The sequence below is a fragment of the Barbus barbus genome (assembly GCF_936440315.1).
Source record: "Barbus barbus genome assembly, chromosome: 35".
Lineage (NCBI taxonomy): Eukaryota > Metazoa > Chordata > Actinopteri > Cypriniformes > Cyprinidae > Barbus > Barbus barbus.
This window is the reverse complement of record NC_136763.1, coordinates 20,581,283-20,607,803: the sequence shown is the minus strand read 5'-3', so window position 1 is coordinate 20,607,803 and position 26,521 is coordinate 20,581,283. Positions and strand designations below refer to the sequence as shown.

At 37.5% G+C, this 26,521-nt stretch overlaps 1 protein-coding gene and 1 pseudogene across 2 annotated transcripts in view; one reads left to right on the top strand and one right to left on the bottom strand.

The window, feature by feature from the left end:
- Positions 1–8,071, bottom strand: part of LOC306855451 (anoctamin-8-like) — a gene marked incomplete at both ends in the record, with an annotated part of 28,143 nt that extends 20,072 nt beyond the window's left edge. The window contains one exon of the mRNA XM_079394188.1: positions 7,900–8,071. Coding sequence (XP_079250314.1) covers positions 7,900–8,071 — 172 coding nt within the window. The remainder of the gene's footprint in view (positions 1–7,899) is intronic.
- A 26-nt stretch (positions 8,072–8,097) lies between these two features.
- LOC306855100 (tRNA modification GTPase GTPBP3, mitochondrial-like) overlaps positions 8,098–26,521 on the top strand; it is a 29,950-nt pseudogene continuing 11,526 nt past the window's right edge. Inside the window, exons 1-5 of the transcript in view lie at positions 8,098–8,149; positions 13,357–13,449; positions 13,785–13,948; positions 17,537–17,600; positions 19,075–19,212. The product of the transcript in view is annotated as a tRNA modification GTPase GTPBP3, mitochondrial-like (transcript). The remainder of the gene's footprint in view (positions 8,150–13,356; positions 13,450–13,784; positions 13,949–17,536; positions 17,601–19,074; positions 19,213–26,521) is intronic.

Here is a 26,521-nt window from a genome sequence, read left to right as displayed (position 1 = left end):
TAGCTTTTCTAATCTTTTTGTATTCTATCTATTTATTTGTTATACAATTAACAAAAGCAAAAAAGGCCTCTAACACTAGCTTGCTCTATTCTTTTTTCTGTTCTATCTGTTTATTTTTATTAATTATATAATTAAAAACAGCTTTCTACGTGTACTGCGTTAAGCTAATTTTGTCATAGCACTTGTGTATCATTGCTCTTTTGTTGGTTTTGAATGCTTCCATTGTCCTCAGTTGTAAGTCGCTTTGGATAAAAGCGTCTGCTAAATGACTAAATGTAATATCTGCAATAAGAGCCTTTATGTGAAGGATAAAGGAAACTATTACTATTATTTAAACATTTTGCAAGAAAATAATTTTACCGTTATGTTCCTAAATTCCCTGCATGATGCAACACAATTGTATTTGATTTCATATATAGTTTGTGCATAAGGTTATTTTGCATTTATTGCATTATTATATCATTTGTGTTTCCCTGATAGTATTTTGTTTGTTAATGCTTTATTCATTTGTCATTGTTTTTTTATTAGTTATAATGTAGCTTCTGTTTAGCAAGAAATAGTTCAACCAAAAGTGAAACTTCTGTCATTATTTACTCACAGTCATGTGCTTTGAAACCTGTATGACTTTCTTTCTTAAATGGAACACAAAAGAAGATATTTGGAGAAATGGCAACAGTTTTTTGTCCATATAATGGCAGTCATTGGGCTCAGAAACTCTAAATATCTTATTTTGTGGTTCACAGAAGAAAATCATTAAGGTTTGGAACAACATGAGGGTGAGGAAAAGAATTGTAATTTTGGGTGAACTATCCACAAACAGATTTCAATTGGTTCCATAAAATCTATATCAAAACATATTAATAACTAATGTTAATATTATATAAAAATATAATATATCAGTAATGCCTGAAACGATATGACTTTCTAGCAAACCACAGCTGTCTGACTTTACAGTAGCTGTAAGTGGATTTTTATTTCTTTGTCTATCCCACTCTAATCCACAGTCAGAACAGATGGCTTTACTACACTGTCTGAAGTAAAGCATCATCATCAAACTAGTAGACACACGCAATCTGGCCAATCATCAATCAGCGCTCGCTGGCTCGGTTTCTCAGAACTCTCTAAGCTTTATTTGTACCCAGTGTGTAAAGCCAAATGCATGAATGATGCTGTCATAATGCAACACATCTCCAGCCCCGGATCAGCGAGAGAGAAGACAGCAGTTAGACGTGCAGAGAGAACGCTTCACAAATAATAAGCAATGAAATCTGTGAACGTCTTAATGGAGGCTACAGCATAAAAACTACACGAGCAAAGGCAAATCCTCTTTATTTTTGGACTCTTCAAATGCTGCAGTGATTTAGCACTGTAAGTGCACTTCTGCTATCAGAGGGGTCATCAGGACAGACATTATGAAGTGCTCCAAACGCTTATTTCTAAATAAAAGGTTGCTGAAAAGGAAAGTACAGCAAAACAGCAATATTTCATACTGCTGATGAGCCAAAAACTCGTAATTATTAAAGCATATGAACAAAGCCAGTGAAGAATTTAATGCATGGGCAGGTATGGAGTCACACTGTGGTGGACAGCAATAGCAACAAAAATGATTTATTAAAATAAATGTTGATACATAATATTGATCTCTGGCCATTTTGATAATATCAAAATCAACTGCTGGTGGGAGATCATTTTCCTATTTAGCGCCCAAACTCTGGAACAATCTACCTAACACTGTTCGGGAAGCAGACACACTCTGTCAGTTTAAATCTAGATTAAAGACCCATCTCTTTAACCTGGTTTACACATAATACACTATCACATTTCTATAATTCAAATCCGTTAAGGATTGTTAGGCTGCATTAATTAGGTCAACCGGAACCGGGGACACTTCCCAAAACACCTGATGCACTTGTTACATTGTTAGATGAATGGCATCTACGCTAATATTAGTGTTTCTTTCTTATTCAGAGGTCACCGTAGCCACCCAGATCCAGACTGTATCCAGATCAGATGGTGGATCAGCACCTAGAGATGACCTCTACAGCCAGGACACCTGGATGAGCCCCAGAGACTGATCCCCAGTGAAGACCCTGTCTCCAAGACAGCCATCGGGACAAGACTACAGGAACCAGATGAGTCCTTTGCATAATCTGATTCTGCTTTAGCCTAGATTTAAACTGCTGATTTTGTCTGGCCAGAGGAGAATGACACTATTTCGACAAACTATTTCCCCGTCTAAATGCTGTAAAGCTGATATAAAGCCACCCAGCTTTATATCAAGCCGATGTAAAGCTGCTTTGACACAATTTGCATTGTTAAAAGCGCTATACAAATAATGTTGACTTGGCTACAGTATATTAAAAAACAAATATTTCATCTGCAAATGAGAAATATATTTACTGTTTCCATAAAGCAATTCCTGTGAAGCAGATACTCATCTACTCATATGAAATTATGAATGACTGAATGGTTCACAGGTTTCACACAGATATTAAACATATTTATTCTATTTTATATTCAATCAAAATGGAAGTGGTTCTTCTAATAGCTCTAAAGCCAGTTACCATGTAAGTTCATAAATATGATCCAAATTTTCAGAATCATTACTCCAGTCAATGTTACATGATCCTTCAGAAATCATTCTAATATGATAATTTGCTGCCCAGGAAACATATAATATTATTACTATTATTCAGGACTCTTTGAGGAATAGAACAGGATTTATTTAAAACAGAAATCTTTGTCACATTATAAATGTTTTTACAGTCCTTGCTGTATACAAGTCTTAATTAAAATCTGTAAATCTGTCTATAAAGATGTACAACCAGAAAGATCCAGTATTTCCATAGTGTGTTTAATCTGTCAGCTCTTAAAAGTGACGTTCCCAATGTTCCCAAAAATGAAATCTACTAAACACTTTCTATGACATAATTTGAATAGAAAAAAGCAGAACATTCAGCCTTTCATGCTCTGTTTTATACATATTCTGAAGAACATTGTATTTGTTTATGAATGTGAGGAACCTAGCTATAACAACAGCTGCTATTATGAGATGTTGAAGGAGCGAAACCTCATCTTGAGTGAGTCTTGAGAGGCGACTCGAAATGTAAGCATGTGTCATTTGGAAACACTGGAGCTGAAACAGGAGATCATTAGCTGTTAAAGACAGCTGTAAACTTTCACAGAGACTTGTACTGCAGGGAAGCACATCATCTCAAGACATACTGGCTTGGGTTTGCCTTAAACCCACATAATACAGTACAAGTAAGAGTGCAAAAAAACTAATAACTCGAACCTATGTTTGGCACACTCTCAGAAAAAAAGGTACAAAAGCTGTCACTGCTGCAGCAGCACCTTTTAAAAGGTACAAATATATAATATTTAGGTACTAATATATGTACCTTTAAGGTACTTACAGTTTTTTTCAACTGCTTACACATTTCTTTACTCGTCACACAATTTCTGAAACCTTACACTCAAACACCAGAACCATACATCAAATCTGCAAAACCATACACTAATTCTCAGCCTTTAATTAAATTTTCAATTTCATAATTTTTTTTTGCAAAACATAACACGCAGTTTTCTATGTAACAAACAACAATCTTACAGGAATTAATATTATGATAAAGGTGTTTGCAAATGTTTGCTTTTGAGATGTGTTTGTGATATTTTGAATGCAGTGCTTCATTTTGCAAGAGATGTGAGGCATTTTGCATTTTGTGTGTGCAATTCTTGGGTTTGTGTGTAAGGTTTTGAAAAAAAAAAATGAAAATCAGTTGACTAAAAGCTGTAAATGTACATTTTAGGTACTAATATAATGTATAGCTTTATGGTACTTATAGCCAACATTTAGGGATAAATAAAGTACAAAAGTGCAGTTTTTGTGACAGCTTTTGTACCTTTTTTTTCTGAGAGTGTGTTCTTCAGACTCATAAATCACAATGAAACATGTGGTTTTGTAACTTCACAACACAGGACCTCTTCATAGTCACTGCCTCCAGGCTCCAACTAAAACTATGTCAGAGCTTTAATATCCATCTAACATTTTACCACAGTGTTCAGGTGAGATATCTGCACTGGTTTACAACAGCAGATCTCTAATAAAGACAATTTATGATGCCATCCATAATCAAATAGCTGGCCTTTCATTTAGCTTATGAAATAACAATTGAGGCACTGACATCATGTGAGTGCTAATGGTTATTGAGCTGTCTGCTCCACTACTGATGCTAAACCCACTGCATAACCCTAAAACACAGCCCAGGATACACCAAAAGCAACAAATCCAACATATAAATCATCACAAACAAACCTATTCTCTTCACACCAAGGGAACAAGACTCTTTAGCAAGATGGTCTTATATTGATTTTCTACAAAAGTTAAATAAAAAAAAGTTAGTATTAAACAACTTTATTAGCTTACCAGTCACTTTGCTTTTTCGCTATTATGTCACGCATCTAAGTGGCAAACATAACAGGGAAGTATTCTACATTAAACAAAAGAACTGATATGTACCTGTTACTCATTATTTAAGTATTTTCAAGAGAAAATGTTTGAATAAACTTTTTGAAAGATTAATGTCAGAAATCTGCCTACAGACAAGAGGTTAAGGAGCTGGCTGTCTGGTGCAGTCTTAACAACCTGGAGCTCAACACGCTCAAAACTGTGGAGATGATAGTGGACTTCAGGAGAAAACCCCCTTCACTCCCCCCACTCACCATCATGAACAGCACTGTGACTGCAGTGGAGTCATTCAGATTCCTGGGCACCACCATCTCCCAGGACCTGAAGTGGGACATTCACATTGACTCTATTGTTAAAAAGGCCCAGCAGAGGTTGTACTTCCTTTGCCAGCTGAGGAAGTTCAACCTGCCACAGGACTTACTGAAACAGTTCTACTCCGCCATCATTGAATCCATCCTCTGCACTTCAATAACTGTCTGGTTCAGCTCAGCTACCAAATCTGACCTCAGAAGACTACGGAGGGTAGTCCGGACTGCTGAGCGAATCATTGGTACAACCCTCCCCACTCTCCAAGAACTGTACTTATACAAAGTGAGAAAAAGGGCTGGTAAAATCACTCTGGACCCCTCACACCCAGCACACTCCCTCTTTGAACTGTTACCGTCTGGTCGACGCTACAGAGCTCTGAGCACCAGAACGACCAGACACAGGAACAGTTTCTTCCCTCAGTCAATACATCTCATGAACACTCAACAATAAACATGGAACACACAACACTATTATGCATTATTTATTTAATACACATACTTATTTACATTTCAAATTTGCACATATTTTACATAATTGTCTAGATTATATATTTTGTTTTTGCTATTTTGTACATTGTCTATTTTGTATTTGTATATTATTCTTTTATTATCTGTGTCCTGTCGCTGTCATTTTGTCGCACTGTGGAGCTTCTGTCACTACAACAGATTCCTCGTATGTGTAAACATACCTGGCTATAAAGCTCAATCTCATTCTCTCATTCTCAGAAATAAAGGCCCCGATATACTATATACAGTTGAAGTCAAAACTTTACATACATCTTGCAGAATCTACAAAATGTTATTATTTTACCAAAATAAGAGGGATCATACTAAATGGATGTTATTGTTTATTTAGTACTGACCTGAATAAGATATTTCACATAAAGATGTTTACATATAGTCCACAAGAGAAAATAATAGTTGAGTTTATAAAAATAACCCCATTCATACACTTGATTCTTAATGAATGAATGATGCATTTTATATAGCGCATTTATTGTGTATTGCCATACACCCAAAGCGCTTTACAATCATGTGGGGGTCTCTCCTCAACCACCACCAGTGTGCAGCATCCACTTGGATGATGCGACGGCAGCCACAGCACAACAGCGTCAGTGCGCTCACCACACACCAGCTACAGGTGGAGAGGAGAGTGTTATAGAGCCAATCAAGTGGATGGGGATTACTAGGAGGCCATGATTGATAAGGGCCAGTGGAGGGAATTTGGCCAGGACACCGGGGTTACACCCCTACTCTTTACGAGAAGTGCCATGGGATTTTTAGTGACCACAGAGAGTCAAGACCTCGGTTTAACGTCTCATCCGAAAGACGGTGCTTTTTGCTTTTTAATACTGTGTTGTTATCTGAATGATCCACAGCTGTGTTTTTTTGTTTAGTGATAGTTGTTCAGAACAGTTAAACTGCCTGCTGTTCTTCAGAACTGATGCTCCAGAAGGAAAAACGTTGCATTAAGAGCCGGGGGTTGGAAACATTTTGAATTTGAAGATCAGGGTAAATGTAACTTATTTTATAAGAAAAATGTACACATCTTCATTCTGTTCAAAAGTTTTCACCCCCAGTGGTGCTATAGAGCTACCACAAATACATAAGTTCAAAGACAGAATTCTAAAGATGGCTGAGGACTTGTTTCTCTGGCACATAAGGTTTATCCACCTTATTTTCACGTAGGAGCAGGCGCTGCCATTTTTAAATTTAATATGTCTGGCTTCCGGTGTCATCCACATCCAGCTACTTTTAGCTGTACAAAACAGCTCGTTTTGCAGCTTGATATTGATAACTGGTATGTCTTACCATATTATTTTAATGTATTATCTTAATTTATGAACACACTGGTTTGTAAAACAAACAGTTTGACTATTTATTGGTATTCTTCTCTTTATTTTCCAACAGAGGCCAATGAACCGGAAGTCTTGCGCATTCACAGAAAACGGCTTCCACGTTGAAAAATAAGGTGGATAGGCAAGCGCGAGTTTCTTTACAAAATGAAAACGCCAGCTACTGGCCTGGCATAATACAGCGTTTTAGTCGTTTTGTGCGTATCCGAGAAATGTGCCCTTGGAAAACACTAATGCTTTGATTTTCAAACAACAACAACAAAAATGGCGAACAGAGTAGCTACGTTTACATGCAACAAAATATTCCGTTTGTAATCGGATTGACGGCTCAATCGGACTGAAAAGCCCTCATGTAAACATGATATGATTGAGCTTGATCCAAACTAAATTTTGACCGGATTGAAAGGGGGTGGTTTATTCCTTTTCTAAGGCGATTGAGAGTGCATGTAAATGCTTAATCTATTGAAAACCGAAACTGAAATGACTGTACATGTGCAATGACATAAAAATTCAGTAATGACGTATGACGGCACAGCGCTTTGTAATGGATAAATATTAATTCTGCTGTTTAAAACAAATAAAGAAGCAGTGTAGGAGAGTGGTTATTATGTGCAAACAGTGGGAAACTCTATATTTGTGCAGTGTGCGCATGTAAAAAAAGTTTGTAACATGTAAACACGCGTGCATCAACCCGATCACTTTATTTAGGGTTCATGTAAACACTACATTCAAATTCATAAATTGGAATGAATCCAGTGCAGTTGAAACAAATATTGTGCATGTAAACATATAGCCAGTGATGTGCTGTAAAAGTCCCAATGCTGTTGGACTAAATATCAGCACTCTGGGAACAGCGTTCATCCAATCAGATACGAGGACCAGAACTAACTGTTGTATAATGCTTCACAACAAGCCACAATAAAAAGGCCATCCAAGCATCAACAAACCCCAAAACAGAATATGATTTCAGCAATAATATCGCCTCAGACAACGTGAACCTGCCCAGAGGCCCGTGAAAAAGGACTAATCGAGCGCAAAACAGTAGCCCTTATTATGTACAATAACGTTACAGCTCCACTCTCGCATTTGAAGTGATGCTGCCGCATGACCTTCTATAGGCCACAAATACATCAGCAGGAAGAGTTTAATGCATGCATAATGGACATAAGGAGCAGACAGCATAACAAAGCGCCGCATTGTTCTCGAAGGATATGCCGTCTGTCCCTTATGCACCTGTCTCGTCCGTGTTTGCCCTCTCCGGACTCACCCAAAACGCCCGCTGATGTGGGCTGAGGGGCAGCGGTGTGCTGCTGCTGCTCTGGCCGCTCCGCGTCTCCCTGCGCTCGGTGTCTGTGCCGCGAGCTCTCGCTGTCGCTGCTGCTGCTGCTGATGTTGCTCGCCGATGATGCAGCAGCGGCCGCCGCCGTGTCGGGCATCATGCTGCTGCCGTTTCAGCGGCGAATGGATGCAGAAATGGGGCGCAGTGTGTGGATACACACTGGCTGGGTTAAATGAAGGTAAGGGTGAAGTGAAGGTTGTTGTGAGTCATCCTGTTTGCGGCGGGATGCGAGGAGAGACCGACTGCGGAGTGAGGAGGAGTACTATGGTGGAGGAGGGACAAAGAAGGGGAGAAGATATTACACACCGCCTCTCTCTCTCTCTGTCTGCCTTTGCTTTCAAACACTCAGATCCAGATATAGTCCACTCACAGTGCCACCCTCTCATAGACGTGCATCCTCATGCAGACCTCAGCATGAGTGCATATTGATGTATTGATCTGTATATTAGAAATCAAACCTCAGCATTTAGGATGGCAAAACTCTGTAATTCCTTTGGTCTGAAGGTTTTAAAGAGATTTGCTTACATGTATGTTATGATATGCGATATATTATCGCAGTATTTTATCTTTAACTTTTCCCCCCAAAAAATTATTAATACAATATGATGATAATAATAGGCCCGGTTTCACAGACAGGGCTTAGACTAAACCAGGATTAGGCCATAGTTCAATTAGGACAATTAAGTAATTTTTATAAACATTCTTAGAAAAAAAATATTACTGGTGAGCATTTTGAGACAAAACAAAGGCTCTGATGTATTTTAAGATCAGTCAGTGCAAGTTTCCTTCAGATGAAACAGCTCAGGTTTACATTTTAGTCTAGGATTAGGTTTAAGCCTTGTCTGTGAAACCGGGGGATAAAGTTTTAAAGTTGACTGCTGTAATTTGGCTTATTTTTCATAGTTGTTAATAACAAGATTGACAGAGATTATTGGAGTATGTTTGCAAGAAAAGTCGTCCTATCAGTGTCGCCCTACCTTTTCTTTATAATTATATGAAATATATAATAATTTTTGAGAGTAAATTGTGTCTTAAATGCAATCATTTGTGTAAAGGCATAAGCTTTTTATCAACAAAGTTTTTTAGCACCCCTGTTTTAAAGCACCTTAGAACAACACACACCAACACTACATTTGAGCGGGTGAGGTGAAGCATGGGGTCTTTTTTTTTATTTATTTTTTTTTATCTCACACCCCTGTTCTCTGTTCTCTGTCCGGGGCCGGGGGCTGCGAGGATGAGCTGGCCGCCCGGTCGGGGTCTGGGCTGGTGGTCTTCTCTGCTGCTGCGGGGACCGGGGTGGTCTTCCTGTCCCCACGCCAGAGCGAAGGGGGTTCAGCTCCGGGATCGGGCGCTGATTACCCCTCTGGGGGTGGTGGTGCCTGGATCTAGGAGTATAGAGTGCATATAGGGAGTGTGAGTGTGGGTACCATGTCCATTTTTGTGTGTCTACATGTGGGGCGAGGGTGAGAATATTCGTTGCGTGCATGAGGGTGGGAACGTATGCTTGTGTATATGTGTGCTTGTTCGTCTACGTCTATGTGTCAGGTCGGGCCTTAGACTCCACCTCACTCATCATCTCAGTCGACCCCCACCCCACCACCATGCCCTGCCGGTGGAGGATGCTGCCGGTGCATTGGTGGTTTCTCGCGCCGGGGCAGGATGCTCGGGTGAGCGCTGGCCCACTCTCGGCGGTCGCTTGGCGGGGCCTGGCCCTACTGGCCTTGCTGGGCCCCGGTTGGGGGGTGGGGGGCCCTTGGATCTCCGGGCCCAGGGCTCGGTCTGCCCTGGTGTGGTCGGCTGCCGGCGGAGCCTGCGGGCTTGCCGCCACGGCACCCTGGGGTGTCTACACTGTGGCTGTCGGATGTCCCACCTTCGGGCTCTCCTCTGCCCTTTTCTGGGTGGGGGCCGCAGTTGTCCCTGCGGTGGTTCCCCTGGGGGTCCCGTGCCCTGGGGGGCCTCCGGATGTTTGGGGCCTGGGTCTCTTCCATGCCTGCTTCATGCCTTGCGGGATGGGGCTGTTGTTCCCCACACACACACTATTAAACATTTACATGGAGGAACCTTATGAACACAAGCGCGCTCACACACACAGGTGTACACTCAAGCATTCACATTGGTGTAAAAACGGGTGCTCACAGACACACATTGTTCTGATCTGCTGTTGCTTCAAAACTTATTTTGTAATATTAGTTATGCGTGTTGCTCAATAACATTTAACATTTAGAATTTATTGTGATTCATACAGATGTTGGTTGTTGCTGCAGTTTCTCTGATGTTGTGTCTTCTGTTGTGTCTTCTGTTGTTTTCTCTTTTTGTCAGCAGGTATCGAAGCAAATTGTCTGTTTTTTTTTTTTTGTTTTGTTTTTTCCTCTCTCTCTCTATCCCCCATTCTCTTTTTTTTCCTCTCTCTCTCTCCCCCTTCTCTGTTGACTTTATCCACAATTTTTTTTTTTTTTTTTTCTAATTCCTTTTTTTTTATTTTTTTTTTTTTTTATTATTATTATTTTTATTATTATCATTATAATTATAATTATTATTATTATTATTATTATTATTATTATTATTATTATTATTATTTTTTTTTTTTCTCTCTCTTGTTTTCTCTGTCCCCTGGTCTTGTCGGTCATAGTATGGTTAAATAAAAGGGTATATAAAATTTAATTAATTAATTAATAAAAAAAAAATAATATAAAAAAAAAAGGCTGTGAATGATGATAGCATAACTACACATACGTACTGTCATGTGTTATCTGTGTTACTGACAGGCCAAAAAAAAAAAAAAAGTTTTTTAGTTTCAATTTATATAAAAGTATACAGTAAATTATTTTAAATAGTCCTGCAAGGTGACAAATTAATTTTAGAACAAATATTACATAGTCTCTCAGTTAATATGAGTTCATTAAAAAAATGCTTAAAATATTTTTAGTATGTCAACATCCCGAAGTATACAACTACCCATAATTTACAGTAAAACTGTATCATTGGTTACATACTAACTCAATCCTTGCATGTAGAAGAGTATTTGTGACTATATTTCTCCCTCTGTATTTCTGTGGGACTAAAATGAGACACAGCCTGTCCGAATATATTCCCAGCTGAATATTTCAGAATGGCTTAACTATGAAGGTGATTTATTATACCTCTCTCTGAACAAAAGAGCATAATTGAAGGCGTATAACATGGTAGTTTTCTCCATAATTTCTCCATAATCTGGGCAGTCGAAAATAATTATTTACATACAATCAAAAATATGATTTATATTTAATGGTGATTTATATGAACATTTACCAGAAATACATAATACATGCAGTTCTGCATTTTAATTGTTGTAAGATATTAAATGAATACATATATAGGCTATGTGTAGGCTAATAAAACCCTTGTGATCCAAGCATATATTATCTGTAATTGTCACAACACATTTTCAAATGGTCTCATTACCACAAATCAATCCGATTGTACTAAAATGATAAATATTCTGCATTGTGAAATATAGTGTAAAATATAAAAATAATTGATAATTACATGAAATAGCTTCATCAAGGGATTCTAGACATAGTCTTGCCCTATTCATCTGCTTACTCATCTATGCAGCTCTTCACAGCCTCACAATCTCTAAAAAAGCCAATGGAAACTTCATATAGTTTTATCTAGGGGTAGGCTATTTAGCATGTTCAATATCATAATTAAAGTTGCAGTTGGTTTAAATAGTTTTACTAACTAGGCTATGAATTTTAAAGGGTACAAGCATCATGCAGCCTCAATAATGTCTTAAAAACTACATGCACTGTATAGCAATTAGACAGGAATTAGAAAATGTTGCATGAAACAAATCACATTTTCAAGTCCCTTTTAGCTTTTACTGTATGGCAGCATCAACAGTCATTGCTTCTAATTTTTTGTTAAACGAAACATAAAAAAACCATATTGATTGAACTATTCCTTGAAAAAAAAGTTTATTCAGAAATGTTAAAAACAGATGTATATAGTATGATATGTTATACTCCACGACATTGCTGACACTAACTAGAATAGGATAGATCATGATCTTTTCAGTTTAACCCAACAACGGATAAGTCTCAAAATTTGAGTAGTTGAATAGATGTGTTAGATGGTTCACGGACAGAATTGTAGGGCGCACAAAGGGAACCAATGAAATTCACCTGAACATAATCAATAACAAACTGCCTGGAAAATAACTTTCCTAAATTCACGTGGAGCGCTCGTTTATGACAGTGGTGTAAATAATAATGATTCAGCCGAGCTATTGACACATTAATCCTATATATCAGGTCATTAACATGCACTTTATTAGTTATTGGAGAAGAAGTGCCGCTGTCGGGTTTGCTCATTTAGGTTTTCGTTACAGTAAACGAGTCCTGTTTTAAACTGAGAATAGCCTGTTTTCACATGGGGCCCTATGAGGACTATAGGCCTAAGTCCTAAGGATAGATTTGAATATTTAGGCTCTCTACCCAGACTTTATAACTTACCAGCAAAAGCAACGATTTGAAGACCAGAAGTGTCATTCATTTAGTAATATTTATGCATTATGAATTGAGAGCATCTTTATCAGGTGCCAAATAAAAATTAAAGGGATAGTTCACCCAAAAATGATAGAAAAAGATAAGATTTTGTCATTAATTACTCACCCTCATGTCGTTCCAAATCTGTAACACCTTCGTTCATCATCAGAACACAAATTAAGATATTTTTGATGAAATTCGAGAGCTCTCTGACCCTCCATAGAAAGCAATGCAACTGACGCGTTTAAGGTCCAGAAAGATAGTAAGGACATTGTTAAAATAATCCATGTGACATCAGTGGTTCAACTGTAATTTTACGAAGAATACTTTTTGTGCGCAAAGAAAACAAAAATAACGACTTTATGAAACAATTCTTCTCTTCATCCTGTTTGCAGCGGTGATGAGGAGAAGTATATTGAATTAAGTTGTTATTTTAGGTTTCTTTGTGCACAAAAATATTCTCCTAACTTTGTAAAATAGATTTTGAATTGATTTTAAATTGTATTTATTCCTCTGACAGCAAAGTTGAATTTTAGTGCCACATGATGCTGATTTGCTGTTCAAGAAACATTTCTCATTTTTATCAATGCTGAAGACAGTTGTGCTGCTTCATATTTTTGGTGGAAACTGACATTTTTTTATTTTTTAAGTTCAAAAGAACAGTATTTATTTGAAATAGACAACTTTGGCAACATTATACTACAAATACTGTTATTGTCACTTTTGACATTTTAATTTAACATTTACTTCCTTGATGAACAGAAGTATTTCTTTCAAAATTTTCTTTTGAACGATATAAACGATATATAACGATATAAATTAGGAATTATTTCTGGTTTGACACATTTGACTCTTTCAGGTCCTGCAGGTTTCACAGGAGAAGACAGTGCAGAGTTTGACATTCACGGGGGTCCTGCTGTCATCAGTGGAGTTTTACAAGCACTTGGTATGTGTGATCAACCATTATTGTCCCAAATTGTTCTGAAATATGTCCTCTAAAACCCTTTACCTTCATTTTATCATGATAAATTTATTTAGCAAACAGCTAGTTGTATAATCAGCATTTTAACTCTAGATGGCAGCATTTGTTTCGTGCTTGGAAATATCTTGCCTTTATTTCTTGAGCAGAAGTATTTACTCATTAATTTCTCTTTTTATGTGAAGTAGTGCTTTATTAACTTATAGACTTTATGTGAAGATATTATAGAATGTAAATTAAATGTAGTGATGTGAAGAGTTGGAAATTCCTTTTTATTTTAAAGATATCTTATTTTGTGTGTGTTTCAGGGAGTTTGACGGGCTTTCTGTGCTGGAAAATTGGACCTTACTGAAGTAGAGGGTCTTGGTGAACTGATCCATGGAGAGACAGAAGCACAGAGGCGACAGGCTCTCCGACAAATAGCAGGAGACCTGAGCCGCATTTACCAAGACTGGAGTGGTCAGCTAAAATGGTTAAGTAAAGGATTGATCAGGAATATCTCATGTTTTTAGAACTTCTTTATGACCATATACTTTGTCATCCGACCCATATATTAACATTGTTTTCCAGTTGCTGCTTTTGTGTTACAAAAATATTGCAGCAGCATCCTAAATTACTTTAACATGTTTATCCGTAAAGGGGCCAGGAAGTTCCAGAACGATGCTATAGACATGCATAATATGGGAATTGTTAGGGGCCGTTCACACAGAACTCGTTTTTCCATTCCAGTGCACTACTTTTCCATTGTTTTTCTATATAAACACATGCTAGACAGACATGTATGACCGTTGCGCTCATGTCTCGCATCTTTTAAAACCATTCCATGCATTTTTAGGCGCAAAGATGCATTCCGTTTGAATGGCTCCTTAAGTGGCGTACGTGTTTGATGGTTTGCTAATGGATGGGAATCAGTGCTACAAACAAAAAACTAGTGGGTTTAGTGAGCAGAACACTTACGGTCGCTCCAGGAGATCCGTCCACTATATTATACTTGATACTGTTGAAAAGCGGCAGTAACAACATTTATAATGTTACAAACAATTTCAGTTTCAAATAAATGCTGTTCTTTGGAACTTTTTATATTTATCCAAAGGAAAAAAAATGGGTTCCAAAAAAATACAAAGCAGCACAACTGTTTTCAACATAATAATAAGAAGAAATGTTACTTCAGCAGCAAATTAGCATATTGAGATCAAAGACAAAAGAGGTTTTCAAGCATTAAAAAACAAAAAAAGTTTTACCTTTTTTTTTGTACATTAGAATGTGTCCATTTGTCTCATTTACTCATTTGTCAGCAATAAGTTTTTTATTAATTTAAAATAGAATTAAATTAAGTATTTTAAGTACTTTTTTTTAAGTACTTTAAGTACTTTTTCTTTTATATGTTTTCATAAGAAGAGCTGTGTTTCCCCTGCCATTATATGAGGGGGGCGCCCCGCCCCCACCCTTGAAGGTCAAGTTAATTTTATTTAATTTTATTTTCTATATAGCGCCAGATCACAACAGAAGTCACTTAAGGTTACCTTTCCTATAGAACAGGTCTATACCTTCTTTTTTTATTAAACAAAATAAAATATGTCTCGTCAATTACCTGAAAAGCAGATGAAAACATCTGTGTTTTTTAAAGCTGCACACTTTGTGGATAAGTGTCATAAAAAGAAATGTTCCAGTGTTTAGTTCAATGTACAGTTCAAATAAGAAACACATGAACACCATGATTCCTTTAAAGGGATAGTTCACCCAAAAATGAAAATTCGGTCATTAATTACTCACCCTCATGTCGTTCTCAACCCATAAGACCTTCGTTCATCTTCGAAACGCAATTTAAGGTATTTTTGATGAATTCCGAGAGCTATCTGACCCTCCATAGACAGCAAGGACCCTAACACGACCAAGGCTCAGAAACGTAGCAAGGAGATTGTTAAAATAATCCATGTGACATCAGGGGTTCAACAGTAATTTTACGAAGCTACAACAATACTTTTTATGTGCAAAGAAAAAAAAACGGCTTTATTCAACAATTGTCACCTCTGCATCACCCTGTAGCGCCATTTTGGAGAGTATCACATACGTAAGCAACGTACGTCATTTACATTGTTTATGGTTTGATCTGAACATAAACAATGTATCCGCAGAGGAGACTAATTGTTCAATAAATTTGTTATTTGTGATCCCCTGATGTCACATGGGCTATTTTACCGATGTCCTTGCTACGTTTCTGGACCTTGATCGTGTTAGGATCCTTGCTGTCTATGGGAGGGTCCGAGAGCTCTCAGAATGCATCAAAAATATCTTAATTTGTGTTCCGGAGATGAACACGAGACCACGAGACACGACACCTAACACCAAAATGGGACGTCTCAACCCTAGAATGATTTCTGAAGGATCATGTGACTGGATTTAATGGATGCTGAAAATTCAGCTTTGCATCGCAGGCATAAATTAATTTTAAATTCTATTAAAAGAGTTATTTTAAATTGTAATAATATTCCACAATACTGATGTTCTACTGGACATTTTATTAAATAAATGCATCCCTGGTGAGCAGAAGAGACTAGAGTCTTATCTAGAGATCAGAATATCATAGAGAATTGAAGGGTGGGTTATTTTGACTTGGAGCAACTCCCTGAAAACCACATACAGTACACTAGCTGCAAGGAACAAAACGCCCAGTTTTCTCATTCTTCTCCACATTTGATTGATAGATTGATTTTGAGCAGTTAGAGAGATCTGAAACACTAGAGCACCTCTAACTAAACACATTCAAAATTGTACATGTGCTATTGGTAATTGGCAAAAGCTGTTTTCCTTGTAGTGTGAGGCTGAACGGCCTGTTAATGTGATTTACTGTGGAAGCCAATAGAACACTTGTCATAAGTGTGTTCATATGAGAGGTTATTGTTTTTTTAATGTAAGGTCTATTAAATAATTCCTGAATTTACTGCTAGATTGGGCAGTGTTGTCTCTCTGTCAGGGATGGTGTCCATCTATTGTTTGTGTTTAAGAGTGTGCTGATTGCTTGAGTAAGTGAGGAGCAGAGAGCAGGAGACAGGACATCCTGAGCAGGGTGTGCGCCAAGCCGACAGAGCCCTCAGGACCCAGTGTGATGTCTGTTAGTGGTTTGTGTAAAGACTCCTAGAAGGAGGTTTTTGGTAACAAGCACCAAGGATTTTTTTTTCATGTAATTCTGGAAATAAACAAGGTCTCAAAATGTTGGGGAAAAACATTATAACAGAAAAATTATAACACAAAAAGGATTAGAAATATAATACTAGATTCCTGAACATGGCCCTCATGCAGATGCTTTCATTAAAGCAAACAGCGACATACTAAATACCAAGATGTCCTGATCTTCATGGTAGTTTTTTAAGCTGAAAACTAATTGAAACAATTTATTCTGGTCCTCAAATTGGATTGATTGAATAGCTTTCCAAGACTGGTATGCCAGTTGATGCAGTCGCTGAATCTTTCACGCAACCGCTTTGTTAAAAAATGCTGATTCATTCGGGCACAAAAAACATAAACAGAAACTGTGAAAATTATGTCTAAAATTTACTCTGCAGTTCAAAAGTTTGGTCAGGAAGTTAATGTTTTTATAATAAGTCTCCTGTGTTCACCCAGGCTGCATTTATTTGATCAAAAACATAATAATATTGTGAAATATTATTACAATTTAAAATAGCGGTTTACTACTTGAATATATTGTAAAATGTAATTTATTCCTGTGATGCAAAGCTCAGTTTTCAGCATCAATTGAACAGTCTCGGATTTCTAATTTTGTCATGTTTTAAGAAATTCAAACAATAAACACAGTTTTGTGGCTCTTTAATGTTTCGTGAGAGATCACTTGTAGCACCCCAGTTGAAGCGGCATGTGAACTGATCATCTCTTCCTCTTTACTAGTTATAGCAGGAAATAAACATAAATGAGCATCAGAAGGTATCTAGGGTCAACCACGGAAAGACGTCAGTACACATTTTTCAAGCTTTAGTGAGACTATTACCGACAATCTGTGCAATTATGATTAAGATGTTGTATTTGTGTGTGTTGTCAATTATAGTGCTTGGCACATGTAGAGGCATTCATTGAATTCAGTGAGGATGAACTCAGAATCTTAAATGACGGTACGTCTCCTCACATGGATCCCTATCAACACTGATTCATTTCCAGAATGGTTTGTGAAACTTCCCTGTTAGTACTGACCTCAGAGAAACCTCAGCAGATGTTGAGAGAAGGAATCAAGACCATTGCAAGTCTCATAGAGAGATTTTGTCATAGTGCCTAAAAATACAGCATGTACAGTTAATGCACATGCCATAATTTGTCTAACTTTATTCAGATGTTTGGGTGTTATATTTACATAAGAGTCTGTTCCTCTGGAGAATTGGGGGATTTCATTGTGCGTCAAGGAACAAGTCTGTCATAGACCATCTCCTTCCTCTGAGAGTTACAGACAGGCTGTAAAGTCACTAACAGAGGTCATGAAAAATAGCATTTCCCCTCCATTGACACACTTCTAGTTTCCCAAAGCTCTGTGAATTTGTATATGTTTAGTGCTAATTATTTTTATCCTCATCTTTTAAATTTAAATCCCTTTTGCTATCCCTTGTGCATCCTGAAGGACTTTGACTTTTTCATTAAAAAATAATAATAATTTTGGCTCTGTTAATGCAAACAACATACAATTTGCCAAAAATGTGTTTTTCTTAATGTGGAATGTGGCATTTTAATATTTCACCCTCATTTCTTTTCATAAATCAGTTTTACACTGGGTGCAAAAAATAATTACACTCAGGACATTAAAGATGTCTCTATTAAAAGTGCAATTTTTAATCCTAGTGTCATTTAGGCATAAAATCATACTTTTTTAAATAGGTTTTGATTCTGTTGGAAAGGTTTCAAATATGTTCTTTTATAGAAATGACTAATTCTTTTCCTATTTTCTACTCACAAAAGGCCAATTGAACTGAATTTATGTCATTAGAATTGTGTGAATGTATTGGTATCATTATAAGAGAGTGGCTTGTATGTGTGTACTGTTATATTTAGAACTAATTCGTTTAACGAAAATATGTTTTTTAAAAATGTAACATTGCACAAAAATAATAAAGCTTCAAAATGAATATTGTTTCTGATCATATCCAAGACAGGACTGTCTTATCAAAAACTGGAATAATCATTCATTCATAAATAAATAAATTCTGCTTAGCATTTAGTATATGGAATATATATATATATATATATTTTTTTTTTTTCATAAAAAAACAACAAAAGTGGGATTATGTAAACAAACTGGAATTTAAAGGGTTAAAATTCTAAAAATGAATGAATTTTTGGTAGTTATGACAGACTAATTTTGGTATTAAAAAAATCTGTCATTGAAAGTGGGAAAATAATATATAATAGATTAATATATAGTATTTATGTAATCTTTTTGACATGGAAACTTTTGTCGTCCAAGTACCTCTGTTTAACGTTTTCACAAACATTTCATTTCAGTTTACACAATGTAAAATTACCACATCAACAATAAACTGCATACATCTGTTAGAGCCTTTTCAGCCCTGACGCATTGATCTGATGTTTGATCTGTTGCAGTGGATGTTCGGCAGCTGCAGACTGATATAGAAAATCACCTTTCGGATCAGCGGAGAGGAGAGCGTCTGCACAGCGGCGTTCAGGTGGTCATTGCTGGAAGCACTAACGCCGGCAAGAGTAGCCTGTTTAACATGCTCAGTAAGATCAGACCTACTACCTGTGTCAGATGTTCAATTATGCTAAATAAATTTAAAATATGATGGTTTGTGTTTAGTAAGTGTCAAACTAAATCCTTGCTTCATACAGACTAGTGGTTCTCAGATTTGACTTTTGATATTGTGTGTGTGGTGTACCAACAGCAGCATATTATCATGCTAATGGAAAACTAAACATCCATAAACACTGAAATGTATTTATTTATTAATAATAATATATTTGCTGCAAGTGAACTTGCATTTAATCTGTATTGTATTTTCTTTTATTTCACATAGTTTTGTTAATCTGCAAAATTTGTCTTCTATCAAAACAACAGATGAATCAGTGCTGAAAGATTTTATTGGATGTACAGTGTTTGATGTCAGAGTAAAGGATGTGGGAAGTGTTTTGTTCTCCCTAATGCATTATTATCTGCTTAAAACTATGCTGTATTATATCGTTTGTTTCTGTTTTTCTTTTCTTTGCATTTAGAATAGTTTCTTCCAGAAGTCTTTGACACTATCAGAAGAAATAGGTCAAGATCCAGAACCGAAATGCTGTCCCAGATATGGGGGTTTCAAACTTTTTGGTGTCAAGGTTCTGCAAATAGAATATTATTGCAAATAAAGCCAGCTTTGTATGTTCATGTATGAAAGCTGTGATAGAAACTTGGTGACTGTGTGACAAATATTACTGTTATACAGACGACCAAATTAAATGTAAAAGTTAAATAATCTGAAATAGTTTGTGCTAATTCAAATAGTTAATTTTATCTTAAACATTTTTCATTAATATACTACCATTCAAAAGTTTGGGGTCAGTAAGATCTCTTTTAAAGAAAAAAATAAAAAGAATTTCAGCAATGATGCATTAAATGATCAAAAGTGACCGTAAAGGAATTTATTATGTTACAAAAGATTTCTATTTCAAATAAATGTCATTCTTTTGAACTTCCTGTTCATCAAAGGCTCTTGAAAAAACGATTATTATAGTTTTCACACAAATATTAGGCAGCACATGTGTTTTCATCATTGATAATAATAAGAAACGTGTGTGGAGCAGAAAATCAGCATATTAGAATGATTTCTGAAGGATCATGTGACACTGAAGAGTCATGATGCTGAAAATTCAGCTTTGATCACAGGTATAAATTACATTTGATAATATTTTCACATTTATTAAACAGTTATTTTACATTTTTATAATATTTCACAATTTTTACTGTATTTTTGATCTAATAAATGCAGCCTTGGTAAGAATAAGATATTTCATTCAAAAACATAAAAAAAATCTGTCAGAAACCAAACTTTGATTGTGTTAGCTTTGACAGCTTTGAAAATATTTAGTTGTTTAAATAGTTTTGAATTTTTTATTTTTAATGGATCCTATAGCATCTTTTGCTGCCCTCCTAGACCTTATTGTTTGTTTCTTCAATTTTTAAGAAAAGAAAAGATATTTCTGCTATTCTACTCTTTGTTCTTTTGTCCACACTATCATTTTTATTCATTTTGGCAAGTTAGTCAGTACTTGAGTGAACAAAACATTGCATCAAATCAGGTTTCCATATGTATGAGAATATCATGCTTTACACAGATTTTAGGGGCAAAAGAGTCACATTGTCCTATGACAGAAGGTTAATGGTTGTGATAAACGCACATGAAGTGACACTGTATGGCCTTTAATGACGTTTATCACTGACCTCTGTGCTCTCTAGTAGCAGAAGGGGATGTTTGGATATCACCACACTTCCTGCCCCGAATTACCCCACATTCATCAGGCCTGTTATTGTTTGCTGTCCAGCTTGCAGCGCTGTGCTCTGCTGTCAGTTCCTGTGTAGTGTCTTTTAATTAAGCATTTTGTGAATTCAATTATGCTTAAACCTAAAAAACGGAATTTCAAGAATTTAGCACATTTTGCACTTGAAAATGTGAGATTTGAACATTTGAAAAGATTTAGAAATGTAAAAGTTGTTGATTTTAGGATTGGTAATGTATATAAACTCCTAAAGGAAGTTCGCACAAAGAGCACTTAAGTGAAACTGGCCTCTTCCTTCCAGTGTACATATGGAGATATACTTTAATTCCAGACTGTACCAGAATGGCAACAACAGAGAAACGTTTCTTCAAACTTTCATCCGCTCAAGGAAACTGCAGAGCGCAGCACTGGTTTAGAGCGGTTTATTGTGTTGATATATGTGCAGTTATTTTGGTTCAGCACTGAGCAGAAGTGAACAAAAGACAAAGGGGCAAGAAATGCTGAAGTTGGTTTATTCAAGTATTTATTTAGGTATTCAAGGGGTTTTATTTATAGGTGTTTTATGTAATTATTCAGTACCAGACAGATCATAGCTAACATGCTGTTCAGAATCAGATAATTAGATAATAAAAGCATTCAATGTTAAAATGCCTTGCTAATGAACGAAACGCTGACATTTTACAGAAAATAACATCTTTAAGAACTTGCCTACAAGAACTCATCAGACCATAATTTGACACTGTGGTCTCTAATGCACCTCTTATGGTTTATTTAATGGGGATTTATGGTGATTTTATATTATAAAGAAATAATTAATTCAAGGGTACTTGGCAAATAAATAAATGCACATGAAATATAGATGCCATTCAAAAGATTAATTGGCAACATGGTTGTATAAAGATGGTTGGTAACACTTTATTTTAAGGTGTCATAATACAGAGTAATTACTTAATTAAGTACTTAGTAGTAGCCGTTGTACTTACATGAAACAAAATGTACTTATCATGTAACTAAGTTATGGAACAGCCTGTAATTACAGTTTGTAATTATGTAGATGTAATAGGCAGCTACTGTTACACATATGAAACAAACCGAGTCTGTTACACCGCTACTAGTACACCTAAGTACAATCTTGATACAATTTATTTTGAAGTAGCTTATGCCTGTGTACTATTCTGTAATTTTAATGTAATTAGAAAGGTATTACATGTATTTAAGCTGTGTACTGGTGGGTTAAATCAAACTAAGGTGCAGCTGGATAAGGTGCACAGTATACACTTGAAGTACACTTAAGTACAATCTTGATACACTTTATTTTAAGTAGCTTATGCCTGTGTACTTACATTTGTAATTAGGTTGTATAATGTCTGCAACACATGTAACAATCTTTTGGTTACACAAGTTGCTGTGTAACAGACTCGGTTTGTTTCATATGTGTAACAGTAGCTGCCTATTACATCTACATAATTACAAACTACAAGTACAGGCTGTTCCATAACTTAGTTACATGGTAAGTACATTTTATTGCATGTAAGTACAACGGCTACTACTAAAGCCCCGTTCACACTACAAGCGACACTCAGCGACACGATCCCATTCATTTCAATGGAGAGCTGGTGATTTCCGGTGACACAAAGTCGCTGCTAGTGTGAACGCAGCTTTAGTACTTAACTAGGTAATTACTCTGTATTATGCACACCTTAAAATAAAGTGTTACCAGATGGTATATATATATATATATATATATATATATATATATATATATATTAAGAATGATACCGGTAACGCTTTGCAATAAGCTCTAATTTGTTAACATTAGTTCATTAGAACTAAGAGAAGACTTTTACTTGTCCCTTCACTTCCTGTTTATTTTAAGAGGATTTTATCATTGTAACAGGATTAATGCATAAGTTGAGTATGGCCAGGTTGTAGAACTAGGCAATGTTTCTGTATTGTGTTTCAAAAATGTTCGTGGCTCCTTTAAGAGATCCCCTTTCTCTGCCCCCGAGATTTCCTGTATGCGTGTGTTTGACCAGAACAGCCATTTTGTCATAATTTGATGAAGCAGCCGAGTGCCATGTTATCGTGTGGGCATCGGGGAGATTTATTATGAAATCTTCTTTCTGGATGAGGTCGGATAGTGGGTGATCCGCGTGACCCTCGGGTTGGGTGATAGGGTGATTCCTCCCGCCAGCTCCACCTTGGTCCTCAGTCGCTCCGGCTCCTCCCCGGATCCTCGGCATCCCCCTGGCTCGTTGGCTCTCCATCTCCGCCTCGGGCTCCACCACCACCTGCTCTGCTGCCGTTGGTCGGCCCCCTGGAGTCGGCGGCCATCCCTCCTCCATGGCTCCTCCCTCCGTCGGCTCCACTGTTGGCCGCTTTTATGGCTGTGGCCTGGGTCCTGCTGTGCTCCTCCTGCTCCAGGTCCCTCCTTTCTCTTCCCTGGCTCCTCCTTCCTTCATCGCCCCCCCCCCCCTGGCAGCTCATTATGTGGGCCTTTGTCTTCTCAGGTGTGAAAGTGAAGGTTGACACCTTCTTGCATAGACCATTTTTACTCAAAAAGTGACTTAGAAAATTTAAATCAATATATTGTTTTCTGTGAGCAAGTAAACAAGATGATTTTTGATAAATGTTGCTTTTTCAAAATCACAATCAGGTACATAAATGATGCTAACATATTATTGTAGCCCAGTTTGTGCTGTTTGCAGTGTTATTAGACTTTTAACCATTTATATGTTTATAAGCAACGGAAAAAAGCACAAATATAAGGGGACGTCAAAACTTCTCCAGGCCCCCAAAACACCCTCAGACCCCAGAGGGTTAAAGACTGTTTTTGAAGTACTCCTTGCTCCCTGGTAAATTGTGACACAAACAAAATTAACCTGTTGCCGTGTGTGCTTCTTTTTCCTGAAAACCAGACGTCAAGGGGGATATTTCACCCTCAGTCTGACTGGAAGGAAGTCTTCCAGCAGATGCAGAGAGCCAGTAGACTGAAGAGACGTTTTTGCACATGTAGCTGGAAAAGAGACATATTCCTGCTTGGTCGGTTTCAACCTTGATGGTTAAAGGAAAAAAGACTATGTTACCTGGGTTTTTTTCAAACTTGTTGTTGGAGCCTGGAAACTCACCTTTACCTGGGGGCTTGATAGTGGTACCTTCCCTTGTCTCCATGGTAAAGCCATTGTTTCCAGTACAAATTGTAAATTTATCCAGAGAAGATATATGGTTGCAGCCCCGCACCAGACTGGGTACTCTTTGTCCTGTTGAATCATTATGTCCAACTGATGGTTGTGAAGTTCCAGAGAATCTCGGCTGGAGTGGAGGAGATAGCTGTAAACACAGAAGAGAGACAGGTATTGGTAAATACTTTACCAGACTTTCTTAACAAGATACAGTTAGGCGGTACAGCTGAGCAACAGATGGACGTATATGTTGACGTGTTTGCACTGGATGAGGATGAACTAGGGTTTTCCGACAGAGTGCAGCACGAGATCAATCTGGTAGATGATGTACCAATTTCTTAGCCCTATCGGCGAATCCCACCGTCCCAGTATAGTGAAGTCAGGGAGCATATCACTAAACTTCTAAAGAAAGAGGTCATTAAGCCCAGCAGTAGCGCTTATAGTACTGGTAAGAAAGACGGATGGAAGTCTTCGATTGTGTGTTGATTACAGACAATTAAATTCAAAGACAGAGTGAGATGCCTTACCCTTCCCTCGCATTGACGAAAGTTTTGATTCCTTGCAAGGTGCAAAGTTCTTCTCAGCGTCTTATGCAATCTACCATAGGAGATTTGATCTTCCAGATCCTGCTGGTCTATCTAGAGGATATACTTGTATATTCATCTATTTTCCATGAACATCTCCAGAGACTAGATGTCATGTTTAGTAGATTGAAGGAAACAGGGCTCAAGTTGAAGCTTGAAAAGTGCTGTTTCCTCCAAGGAGAGATAAAGTTCTTGGGTCATCAAATTTCAGCACGAGGCATTGGGACTGACCCTGAGAAAGTCGAGGCTGTGAAAAGCTGGAAAACTCCTGGTACAGTAAAAGAGTTAAGATCATTTCTAGGCTTCTGTAGTTATTACAGAAAGTTTATTGAGGGTTTTTACAAAATTGCCTCATCATGATTTGGTGAATTTGTGCCTGAGGCGGCCGGGTATGGTGAGAAAGCCTGAGTTTTGTTCAAAGTGGTCTGCTGAGTGTCAGACAGCCTTTGAACTGTTAAAGGAGAAGCTTACATTTGCTCCCATTTTAGGCTATGCAGACTTTTCTCTTCCATTTATAGTGGAGACGGATGCTAGTAGTGAAGGACTCGATGCAGTCCTCTACCAGCAACAAGGTGACTGTAAGAGAGAACTACTATGAAGTATGAAGCTTGAACTACTAGCTCTCAAAGGGGCTGTTTCAGAAAAGTTCTGGGGCTATTTGTTGGGCTCAAAATTTGTAGTTGTCACTGATAACAATCCAATATGTCATCTGAAAATGGCTAAATTGTATAATGTAACCCCACACGCAACAACCAGGTACTCACCCTATTTCTTGCTGTTTGGTGTAGAACCACGTCTTCCCGTTGATGCTCTTCTAGGCCAGGAACAAGCTTTAGATTGAAGGCAGGATTGGTTAGTCCTTCACCAGAGCTGACTCAGAGAAGCTCACGAAAGAGCAAGAGAGTACACGGAGCAGAAGGCTGCTGAACGGCTTGCTCCGTTAAATGACAAGGTTTACTGTCCTACCATTAGTGTTGATCAAACAGTGTATTTGCATCACCGACCTGCATGCAGAAACAAGAAACAGGATGCGTGGGCTCCTATAGTATATCAGGTGGTAAAAGTACAGGGCACCACGTATACGGTTGAGCCTCTGGAGGGAGATCCACTTAGGAGAGTCCACCGAGTTGACTTGCGCCCTTGTGTGAATCCTGTTGTTGTGCCGGCGGCAACAGAGTGTAGTTTGGAAACTCCAGCACCTAATTTTTCAGAAGTTGAAAATGTTGACCCAGAGTGTGTGGTATTGGAAGAGGTCACCTGGCCTCGTCTGGAAGAGACAAGAAATGCTGATGTCTCCAGGTCAACAGAGGAACTGTTAGCTATTGAATCTGATCCTGTTCAAGATAGTGGGGAACAGCATGCATCTGATTTAGAACAATCAATGGAACAAGTCCCTTCCCCTTTAATAAACAAACATTTGCCTAAAAGACGTGTTCCCACACCCAGAAGGACTAACCGACTAAATGCTGGTATGCATTCTAACCTGTTTCATGAGCCAAGATCAGCATGCAATTCTGTTTCACTCAGTCCTGAAGTTTTTTTCCCAGGTCTTGACAAGCCTTGGTACTGTGTTCTTCAGAGAAGCAGTGAAGGAAGTTAAGAATATGCAATAAGTCGTTGAGGACAATGATTTCTTAGCAGGTGAGGATGTGGGCAGGTTGTAGAACTAGGCACTTTTTCTGTATTGTGTTTCAAAAATGTTTGTGGCTCCTTTAAGAGATCTCCTTTCTCTGCTCCCGAGATTTCCTGTATGCGTGTGCGTGACCAGAACAGCCATTTTGTCATAATTTG